Here is a 12,455-nt window from a genome sequence, read left to right as displayed (position 1 = left end):
AACAACATTTGAAGGTATAACAATTTGGTATTGCTAGCAAACGGCTTCGAGGTTTGGATATTGTTCAATAGTAGCAAGTTAGGGAGAGTAAGATGGAAGCTATTTTGTCATTTCTCACGATGATGACTGAAGATGGTGTAGCTTACAATCAGCCTAAAAGTCCCGCTCGCTATTGTTCCGTAAGTGGGAAAACCACACTCGTAGGCATTGCCATCAAGATCTTTATATCAAATTTCTACCAGATGATCCTGAGACCTATTTTTTTGTTTCCATTACTTGTTTACTGGTGCCGCGTAAATGTAGTTGTAAATATTCAAATAAAGTTAAAAACAAAAAACGTTTCTTACAAAGATAACTAAAATTTATAAATATACTGACCCCAAAAATGTATAATTTATTTGTTAAAAGAACTAGGTTATTGGGCAATTTTCTACTTGGTTGGCCAATCAAATTTTATTGGTTTTGGACCGACTTTGGGCGAATTGGGCTCATTAGATTAAGAAATATATTCTGATTCTTAGTGATTCTTAGAAGTTGCCGTTTCACTGCAGTAAGAGGCGTCACAGTCCATCACAGCGGAGGGGATGGATGAACAGTAGTAGAAGTGGGTAATTTTAGGGCGGGGCGCAAGCACAACCTGGAGGGTAAGCCCCAAGGCCCCCACACTAGGGTCAGTATAGTATTAGAGCCTGTAAGGTATTAGCCGCTTAAGATTTAATTTTTTATCATATTTTTACATTTTTTTTCTATATGTGACGAACGATAACAATGCAGTGCCGCCAGCAAAGAGTAGTCTACGAGTATTACGGTTATGAAAATGTTAAACAGGAAGATGAACCAATGTCCACAGATGATATGGTGTTAAGAGTACCAGAACTAGTGCCTCTGTCGCAAAGACAGACGAACACTGGACAGCAGAGAGGAGCTGTTGGTTCTTGTGGTAGGCGGTCTGCATCAAAGAGGCGGCGGGCAAGTCAAGAAGATGTGAATGCCCAGCGATTAATGGCTAATGTAAGAGAGCGCCAGCGAACTCAAAGTCTAAACGAAGCGTTTGCTTCTTTAAGAAAGATCGTACCTACATTACCTTCGGACAAACTATCAAAGATACAAACACTGAGGTTGGCATCCAGATATATAGACTTCTTGTATAGGGTGTTGGAAGAGGCTGACATGGACCATGATCAAATGAATGGACACGAAGAAGATGATGATATGAGTAAGTATTATTTATATTTATTGGTAATGAAATTTATGTTAATCAAAAATCTGTAGAAAGTTAAAGGTATATACGGTATATAAAGGAATATTTTAGTTTCATAGAATAATAGTTGACAACTTATTGACTGCGATTGTGCAGATTTTAGATCTAATTGAGTTTCCATGATTTGTGACATCCTGAGTCCAAAAACGTGGTATTTACTGTGTTGTGTGTGTGTGATGTGAGCATTCTCAAAATTGGGCAAGCGAAGGAATCTCAAATTTGATAATCAAATCGTAGCCATCGTGTGACCCAAATTGTTTTCAGGCCTAATCAAGCCAACTGAATGTGCCACCTTAATGAATATATTTTCGATTTTGTTGAACTTTTTCGATAACAGCTAAATGATTTGCTTCTAACTCAATGTATTAATTCAGATCTATAACTTATTTTCCCCCATACAAATACTTCTTCGGAGAATTCTGGGTAGAGGTTGGTGGATTCCCTAGAAAGGGTAATAAAGAATAATGAGAAACTTATATCAAAATGAAGTAAAAAATAAAATTCTGAACTTGAAGAAAATCGATTGAATTAAACATTCACTAGTTACACTTTTTAAAATTTCACGATTTTTTCGCACAAAGTAGTTTGAACAAAAATATTATTTGAATTTGAGTGATTCTCAACTGACATCGTAGAATGTTAAAAACACGAAATACTTTTTCAAGTTCTGTTTACGTTTAGAAAGGAAACTGTGCAACGTGAGATTTTTTTTAAAAGAAAATCGTTTTTTGAGAACCGTCCGGATTTGCCGCTTCACTGATACTGTTTTAAAAATTGTGCTTCATTTGCGAAAAGTAACTACTAATAATCATTATTATTTTGCTAGTTTTTGGTTATGTATGTGTAAATTATAATTTTGCATTCTATTGCTGGCTGTACAACCATCACAATGTCTGATTTTTTCATTTAAAATTTAGAACAGCAAACAGCCTTTACCTTTTAAATGTTATTTGTTTGGTATTTGATTATTGACAGCATAAATATGTTTGTTAAACATAAATAAGGCTTAAGATTTTTTTCCACCCTTTTCACTTTTATTCTCAAGTAGTCTTCAACGATTTGTTATTTTGTAGAGCACTATTGGGCAGAATCACTCACAAATTCGGTCTTGTTTTTCTCGGTTACGTATTTTCCTCAATACCATGTTCATGTTGCTAGTTTCTTTTTCTTTTTAATTTAAGGCGCGTAATCATCTGATCCATTTGCTGTGCCCATTCTTGTAAGTCACTAGTAGAAAAGGCTTCTATGAAAAGAAAATCTAAAGGCAGCTAACAGGACTTCCGCTCAAAAGCCCTAGTGTACTATCTTCTTAGGCCGGTTAATGACTTCCCCTTTTGTGATGTGGTAAGAAATCGCAGTAACACTGCCAGTTTTATCGGGCGTGAAACGCGTTTTTTTTTTTAATTTTCTGTCCGCTTTAGAACTATTATCCAATCATCAGAGTGTAATTCTTCAGTTTGGTGCAGAGAATTTGACTTCAACTAGGTTCCTGTTGTAACTGTACTTTTTGATTAGTTAGAAGAGGAGTGACAGATATATAGTTTCTTTACACTAAACTATTTATAAAGTTACTTCTGGGAAGAATGAAAATCCGAAACCGGACAGAAATCAAATATGACAAAAAAACACGCTGTCGGACAAAATCAGCGACTTCAATTTTTGTTTTAGAGTTGTAAATTTATCTCAATGATTGGTGCGGAAACATTTTCTTGACTCTTTTATCAACCTCTCACTTTTTCACTTACCAGTAATCCAGGGATAGAAATGGACACGGAAGTTATATTAAACACATGAATCTGAAAAAAAAAAGATCCATTAGGTCGCTGTTAGCCGCTGGCCGTAGGCCTTTAAGGCCGCCCTACTGTCTAATCTAATCTAATCTGAAAAAAAAAAGATTCTGGGCGGGACATGAAGGGCTACACCTCTGACAATTTTCAATTCGCTTGGTATTGTCCGAATGTTACAATTTTTCTAGCATTTTTGTATAGAATTGTTTTCTGGTAAGAGTAGAAAATCTGAAGATACCAACACCTGGAGGTAAAATCTTGATGTCAGAATTTAAGGGGTAGGTAAGAATTGACTGAATAAATGTGAATACTTATTCGCAAATTAATATTCCCTAAAATAATTAAATTCTTAAACGTTTCACTAAATAAAAATCCCTAATTTTATTTGTAAAATAAAAATTTGAATATTTATTATTTACTTTTCGGATAAAAATATTCTCTTCCGATCCCCTATTTGCTGCCAAGAAATGTGTGGGCTGATAACCTTCCAGATCTTTCAATCTTGCGCCTTAAATATTAGACGCTCAGAGGATTGCTTAAATACCCTAATCTCCTGTCACCTTCATATTGTTGTGTCAGTCTTCCACTTCAGTGTCCTTTTATGGTCTCTGCGATAGCTCCTGATAAATCCAGTGGTTCTGATCAGGAATTAGGATATCCTACAGTAGCTTCTTTCGACATATACATCTGTCGTCATATACTGCGGTTTACTTTTTTTTCTAGGGACTTCAGAAGTTAGAAATTATGTCGGTTACAATATAACGTCTCACGGTACTGACACCCATGAAGTTTCAGACATAATTAAAATGTTTAGAAATTTCAAGCAAAATGTATGCCAGTTAAATTTTTTAATTTTGATAGTGTAAATATCGTAAGTTATACTTTTAGATTTTAAAAATGAGTTGTAATCAGCATGACAACTGTCATGAAAGTACAAAAATAAATTTGGGTAAATTTTGTTGTATGGCAAAGTCTATATTTTTAAGCTGGCTTTGCTTCCAGCTGCTGATAAGAAATCGTGAACTAAGAGAAACATTTTTAGCTTAAATTGTGCTAATTGTCAGATTAAAAGCCAAGACCGGGAATGGTACACAATACTTAAATACAGTATTGTTCGCGCTAGAAACCTCCCAGCAATCGTGGCGTCGAAAATTACGGAAATGGTCTAGGAACCAATAGAATAAGAATTCTATATTATGAGAAGAATCGATAAGAAAGGTGTCAGTAACAATCTGATGCATCGGTAGATGACGCAAACTTTCTTCCACATCATTACAATCGTGTAACATTATCAATTGCACTGGTTTCGATCTCCAGAGCTCCTTAGTTCTTAACCGTCTTGGGGGTGACAATTCTAAGTTTAGGTAAGAAGTTAGAATGAAAAATGATAGTTTAGTTTGTCGTAGTAAGAATTTTAAGTTCAAATCATTTCTTTGTTGGAATAATTACGAAAAACACGGAACTCTTTCTAAAAATAATACTTCAACTTAACCTAGTTCCTTCTAAATTGAAATTCTAGCAATCTATAATACTTAACGGTCTTGATCCAATTTATCGATACTCTAGAAAGTAAAGCTCTCTTGCAGAACTTTGTCCAAGTAAAGCTGAAGTAAAGTCCTCCCTCAGTTTTCCTGAAATTTATGCAACTTACGGTGCTTTAGTTTGATGTTAGGTGACGAAGTTAATTGGGGTTATTTTAGAGAAAAGAAAAACAACGTTTTAATACTCATTTGCTGCTTACGGATATTAGGAGAAAGTGGCAAGCGTGATTAAAGTAAAGTATTCGCCTATTTTTTCAGGCGGGGCTTAACGTCCAACTACCATTTAGGTGTCGTGGACGGAGGCGACTAGCAAACATACTTTACTATAAATTTCTTTTATTAACCATTAAATAAAATCCAAGGTCTAGACCGGGAATCGAACCCAGCACCACAATACATATTAGCTTCGCAGGTCTCGTGATTATTTGCCCATTATAACGAATATTAAGTTTGAGCTTTAGCTATCTACACCTCGTATTTGTTTTGTCTCGCCACACAGAACCCATTTCGTGCGACGTGAACCTCAATCCATGTGAGTTCCTTAATTTCCGTTTCCATCTAACATTCATCCTAATTCAACTAATTACTATTGCGACAATTCCTCCATTAGTAAGAAAATAAGAAAGAAAAGTAAAATAACTGGTTTAATTAATATTAATTGTAAGCTTTGCGACATGTTTCCTAACCGATAGGAGTGCAGCTGCATCTTGCCCCAACAGATGACAGTAAACCATAAAATGGGAGTATGTTTATAGCAGCGTTTACCGCCCGCCAGTGGTGCGCAAGATGTTCACGGATTGTCTTTCAGGAGAGAAACAGAGATCCCTAATGAATAGACGTGCAGGACAAATAAAATTGGCATATGCAAACATTTATGACAATGGTATTATCTTTACGACAGAGTAAAAACAATGATTTTAATATTTAATGTTTGTTTTGGTTTAGTAAAAGCGGTTTCTATCGTTGAGGAAATATTGCTATCGTGAGTTTTTTCGAACTTTCTTTTTGACCGGAAATAGATGTTTGAGGATCCATGACCCAAGATGTTTCTAGCGTACTCTAAATTGTGAACAAATATCTCAAAAACTACTTGAGGCTCAAACTTTTATTAACATTGATACAAATGTCTACGATTCGGATAGTTACGCATACGTATTTATAAGTTATAAATGTATAATTTTATTTTTTGAACTCAAATACCACTTATAAGTGGTATTTAGCTTAAGTTAAAAACATGTTTTATAATTTCGTTTGTTTTTTTTAAATAAATACTTAAGAACAAGCACCTATTTACAGTAGTTAGTATTTCCAAAGCCTCGACTATTGTCTACTTTAATAATAGAACTACTCAGAAAAATCTAACTGCGGATGAAATAAAACTTGAAAGAACAATAACCCCAATAGTTGCGGGTTTCTATTACTTTGAAATTCTACAATAATAGTATTTCTGTTCTTTTGGAACTGTATTTCAGCCGCAATTAGATCTTTTTTAGTACTTTTAGTGCAACAGCAGTGTACAAGAAAAGATTTGTTATCTCACGGAGAAAACATGTACTTAATAATATTTGCGTAATAACATTTTATTATTTTTGTCTCTCCTGAAGACGACAGTCAATGAATGACGAAAAATAGAAAGAATAAGAAGCGTATCAAAATATTATGTGTTTCCGTTTTAATCAACAAAACGGCAATTATCCAATGTTTTAGATGTTCAAAGGAATAACATAAACGCCCCAAATTACTCAATTACTTATTATCAGTCCCTATACTGCAATCTCCATCTTCTCTGATACCAACTGTGGTCATAGTACGCTACCTTGGGCTGTACCTAGACAAACGGTTGACATGGAATCCCCCATACTAGACTGAAAAGACAAGAAACTAACCAACCTACAAACTTCTCGCAAGATCATTTGACAAACGATTAAAGCTCTACCTAAATAACAAAAAACTTTTATACCTTCTGTTAATGCGACCTATTCGGTCATACGGCATCGAAGTATAAGAATCGATTTAACGTTCCAACTCTCAGTGCATCCAGTAATTAAAGCCAAAAATACTTCGTAAAATTCTAAGTGCTCCGTTTTTTGTATCTAACCTCATAAGTCATAATGACCTCAAAATCCCTTTCGTCAATGTTCTTGCGAAATCCAATTTTCTCAAATTTTATTCCTCTGCAGTAGCTCATCCTAATCCTTTAATCGAACATCTTTTTACCAGATAGTCCTCCAAGGAGATTGAAGAGAACAGTACACAGTGTTCACGATAAAGGAGTGACACCACTGGGTGTCTTCTCCACTGAAATATCTGGAGATATTGATTGTTTTTTACATGTATCAGATATTCTGGTTGCATTAGTTATTAGCAATTACTTATTAGCAATACTTATGGATAGTTCCTCTATAAAATAAGGTCGTCAAAGAGAAATGAAAATGCCAAAAATGAGAACTACTAGCCCGTAATGCAAACTCAAGTTATTCAGTTCTATGGGTTCTTCATGCATATATCCCCTTTAGGGCATAATTATCCCTTACTAAGAATTCGGCTGAAATCCCTTTACGACTTTAAGTCCTGAAGAGCGACTTTATTAAATGAATTTTTTAGTATTTCTCAAAAATGAATCTCACGAATTTCACCAACTATTTACTAGCCTTTCAATTTAATTAGTTACATTTTAGGTTTTTTTTTATAGAAAATTTATAACTAAAAGATATTATAACTAATAATGTTATATATTGTAACTAAAAGAAAACCTTCAAAATGAAATGCTTCATTCTGAAGTGTCACTTCGGAGCGATTAATGTTATTTCCGGCACAATATATCTGAATTAATATTATAATCAGTAATAGATTAACATACTTTCTTCTCGGAAGTGCGATGTTTTACTGGGTCATTTAGAAAGTTATAAGTTTCAATTCATTAAGTTATGGATACGTTTTACTTTAAGATTGAAATAGTGCGGGCACATGCTTCAATATAAATCATTTTATTAGTGACTTCTTTTTTAAAAATAATAATAATTTGAGGATTTCTGGGATATTGTAAGAGTTTAGTTTAAGTTTGATTACCGCTCAATTTCATGGAGGAGAAGAAGCCAGAGGGTGCTTGGCATGTATTGGAGTTCTCAGTAGAAGCTCTGCAGGTGGAGCAATCTTTGATCTATGGTATCCACACTTGTACCATCAAGATCATTAATCTATTATCACAAATTAATTATATTTCAAAATATTGTCATTTCCTCTGATTATCGTAGAAATTTCCCTAAATTATAATAATTTTCCTCGAATCATTTTTGCGTTATAAGAAAAATTTCAAATCGTTCCAAATTTAAAAAAAAATTCCATAGAAATAATATTTAAATTTTAGCAACATAGCGAAAGTCAATGGCGTCACACGTAAACAAAATATTCGAGTTGCCCAAAAGAAGAAAAATGTTCTTTATAAATAGCGCAAGTCAACAAAATATCCTAAGTCAACCTTCTAAACTTTATTATTTATTTATTCTACTTTCTTTACTAAATGTTGATGTGAATCATAATTTCAGGAGCAGTGCTAAAAAAGTACTGAGATACCTCTTCTTCTTTTTTCTGGTAGACCTAATTCAAAAATTTTTGTGAAAGTCAAAGGAAATCATACTTTACTATTATCATTAATCCGACTAGATAAAACGAGCAGTCTTAAGGATCAGAATCAGTCCAATAATCCCTCAATTTTATTAAATAATAAATACATTATTTAACCAAAGATATTTACCTTGAGGCAATGATTATTTTAAAATTTCTGCTTCTACTACATAGAAAGGGTATGGGATTTGAGATTACTAGAAGATCTTTGGGTTCTAGTAGTGCAGTTTATTTCCGTAAAACTGTGCAGTTTCCATTTAGCTATATTTTCTTCAAATTTTGAATTCAGCTTTGATTATAGTACCGAATTGTTACTACAGGTGAAGGGAATGTGAATTCTTTTAAAAGAAATGACATGATAGATCTCAAGAACTTCCCATAACCAATTTCCTGACAAAACGCTTTAAATAAAAGCGATACTCTTTATATAAGTAGTGCAAGAAGTTCTAAGAAAATCGTTGGACCTTTTTCAAGTATATTGAGGCGCCACGGTAGCCGAGTGATTAGAGGCGAGACCTGCGAAGCTAATATGTATTGTGGTACTGGGTTCGATTCCCTGTCTTGGGCATTGGATTTTATTTAATGGTTAATAAAAGAAATTTACAGAAAAGTATGTTTGCTAGTCGCCTCCATCCACGACACCTAATTTGGTAGTTGGACGTAAAGCCGGCCTGAAAAAATAGGCAATTACTTTACTTTTTTTCAAGTAATTGTTAAAAAGATCCAGAAAAAAAAGTCATGCTTTCGGGTGATTTGATACTGTACGGAAAGCTTTAGCTGCGGAATGGTTTCCAAAAGAAATAACATACTAAGTTTGTTGTTTCTGCAAATTTATTTTCTGAAAATGATATAATTAATTTTCAAGATTTGTTAATGGCTAGGCTTAACTATGTTCGCACAAATATAATTCAAGAAAGAAATTGCGTACTGTATATCTTGCCAACCATTTATATTTACGGTTTCGAAATAATCCAGTTTTTGATGATGAACTACATCTATTGCGGGGAGTGTGGGCCCTTGAGTGTGGTAACCAATACAAGCAAACATCATGTCAGTTATTTTTAATACCTAATCTTGGCTGAGCTTTTGAAATCAATAACCAAACACTATCATGTTCACTCTTTAAACATACAAACTGCCATTAGTTTTTTTTTTTGAAATAACAGAATTTATTTACTCTAACTACGCGCTTGAGTTAAGTTTCAATCAATTAGTTTAGTTCGACAATGCATTAAGGACATCCGTTTTATTTTGCAGAATAATCTACTGGATATTGTTTTTGTATAATAAAAATTTTGATTGGCAAATGTCCAACTTATGTATACGTAGTACTGTTTCCTAGGACGCATTAGAGGCCTACTAAAGTTTGAGAAGCATTACCATCAAATTCTTGTAAGAGTTTATCTTCGTTAATGGATCAAAAATATAGCGGTTCTCATATCCGTTGTATTTCGAAGATAGCAAATAGCAGAAATTGAATTTTCATATAATTCAAAAATAAAATGTGTCAAATCAAACTCCCTCACAGAATGCATGGTTTTAAAATACATATAAAAATCGCAGGAAGCAGGCTTAATCTCCGCTATGGCATAATTAGGATCCAAACATGAATAGTTTGGTCAGAACTTCACTGGGCTTTGTGACTTTACAAGATGTTTTATTCCAGTACTTCATCTTTCACAAATAATCTAATATGTACATGACACAAATAATTTTTCTTTAAATTCCGAATACCAGAAAAATATTTCATTCTCACTTGTAGTAGAAATGATACAATTTCATTTTTCATTTTCAAGTTTGTAAAATTTATAAGAAATTCTTAATGGCAACTTTAAAAAATTTAATAGACAATTTATGTCAAGATGGTGATATTTTGGTAAATATTCGACTAACATTTATGAATATCTGTAGAAGATAAATAAATAGATACTAATTCCGACATTATTATTAAATAATTATAATAATTATTTAATATGATGTCGCCTGCCAAGTTTGGTCCTGAATAAATAAGATTAAGCCATTGCTGGATTAAGTCTGTTCTCTGGAAGTTCGTATAGAACAAAATTCCAAGTACCTGTCATTTTTACGAAAACGCTTCCAGCAAGGTGTTAACTATGATTTTCTTAACACATAAAAGAAAGAACCCTGACTTAACAACCATATGTCAATAAAATTAGAAAATGGTGCCTAGATTTATATTGACTACACGACCACTTTTCAGTTACTCAATTTTTTGATAAATGAAAAATATTCAAAACTTTTCTACTTCTGGCTTTCACTAGAAGTTCAAATAAGTAATATAATGTCGAAAACATCTTTACTAGAATTGAAAGATCTATTTTTAAAAAGCATCTCTTTCTCTCATTTTTTACTCACTATATCTCCTTCCCTAAGAAATTCTTTCAAAAAAGCATTTTTCAAAACAAATTCGTTAATTTATTTTAGAGAAGTCCCGTGAATTACTTTGCAATAGTGTAAATTCTTCTGTAGATAAGCAGACTTAATGGTGTATCAAGGATTTTGTGGTGCAGAGCACCATTATTAAACTAACATAAGTTTTTTTAGTATGACCGTAACAACAATTATTCAGTGAATTTATTTGAAAATAAATAAAACTAATTACAAATTTTTGTGTTTTCTGTTTTAGATAAATACATGGCTCATGAGAGGCTTAGTTATGCCTTTTCAGTGTGGAGAATGGAGGGTGATTTTGGAGTTCCAAGTGGACAGTGACAATCAGAAAATTATTAAAATCTTTTATACTTGAAAATTTAAATTGTTTAACAAACAACGAGTTTATTCCATTAACTAATTAGATTCAACTGAGAAAGTTAAAACATTTTTTATTTAAAAAAAAAATAAATGTACAAAGATAAAAAAAAATATCAAAACAAGTGATAAATAATAGTATTAATTATATTATTTTGTTTAGTTCATTAGGCTGTTCTGTGAGAAGTTTTGCTTCAGTTTAGTTACTCTTCTTAAATGCAACATATGCACCATTATCATTCCCTAAAGGAAACAAATTTGAGAAAAAAATAAATCATCTTTAATTTCCAGTTAAATGATACACTAACGTACGTAAATTTATAAGACTTCAAGAATTTATTAAAAAACTTTTCCTGCATTAAAAATATTATTTTTTAGTGCAAATAAATGAAGCTGAGATATTAGTAGAATCACAATTACTTAGTACTGAAATATATACAAATCAAATCAGAAACTGCACTAAAGAAAATATTTTCAAATCTCATGAAAAATGAAATTCGAATGAAATATCAAAAAAAGGTTTAAATCGCCAATAGTAATCAGATGAATTGAAATGCTTAAGCAAATGATAGTGATCTTTATTAAACTTTTATTGTTCTTATCTTTTCTTTCTTTGCTACCCTTTATATTTTTGTAAATATTCATGTCATTCCTAAAACTTTTATTATTAAATAAATGGTAGGATAAACTTAAATTTTACACCTTTTTTCTATATTTGTATATAATTTGTTTATTTATTTTTGTATACAGCTGATTCTGATGGTGCTTCCTTGTAAATATAGTTAGATTAGTTTCTATTAGTACTTTATATTTCAAGAAGATGGATAACCAAGTATACTATGTACCTTAATAAAGTTTAAAATATGTAAAATTTCATTTTAAATATATTGCTACACACATATAGCAATTAAATTATTTTGTTTATTATTATTAAACAAAAGGTCATTCAAATAATCATTTATTTTCATTCTATTTGAAAATCAGTGCGCATTTTTTGATTCACTGAAACGAAATTAAGATGAACAGAACTTTCAGGTGCGTTTTATTTCCATACTCTTTTGCTCTTCTTCTTTACAAGTAGATGCTTTTGAATGCAAGTTTGAACACTTACTATCTACCTCTTTACAAGTAGATGCTTTTGAATGCAAGTTTGAACATTTACTATCTCTTGCTCTTTACAAGTAGATGCTTGTTATATGTTTGAACAAAACATGTCAGAAATGAAAAAAAGCAGGTAACTCCAGTTCTCCGCTAGTTCCCCATATCTGATCAATTTTGATCTAGAATAAGGCGCGGGTGTGCACTTTTGTGGGGTGTAGTATTGTGCTTCTCTTATTTACTAGTGATTTTTAAAAACAATAAAGTTCTTTAAGCTTTGTTCTGAATGAATATATTTCAGTTTGATTGTTTTATTGGTATGGTTTTTTGGATCAAATATTTTTTCGTGACTTTATTTCAAAAAGTCAATATCAG

General features: G+C 32.3%; 1 protein-coding gene across 1 annotated transcript; it reads left to right on the top strand.

Moving 5' to 3' along the window:
• The first annotated feature begins 649 nt into the window (after positions 1 to 649).
• LOC141449294 (twist-related protein 2-like) lies at positions 650 to 11,288 on the top strand. The gene is made up of 2 exons (XM_074118564.1): positions 650 to 1,216; positions 10,861 to 11,288. Exons 1-2 carry the CDS (start codon positions 769 to 771, stop codon positions 10,944 to 10,946), a joined length of 534 nt encoding a protein of 177 aa, XP_073974665.1. The 5' UTR covers positions 650 to 768; the 3' UTR covers positions 10,947 to 11,288.
• Positions 11,289 to 12,455: the final 1,167 nt, after the last annotated feature.

The sequence above is a fragment of the Rhodnius prolixus genome, unplaced genomic scaffold, assembly GCF_049639745.1.
Source record: "Rhodnius prolixus isolate KJV_2025 unplaced genomic scaffold, Rpr scaffold_2, whole genome shotgun sequence".
Lineage (NCBI taxonomy): Eukaryota > Metazoa > Arthropoda > Insecta > Hemiptera > Reduviidae > Rhodnius > Rhodnius prolixus.
Note: the sequence above shows the minus strand (reverse complement) of the source record. Positions and strands in the feature narration are given on the sequence as shown.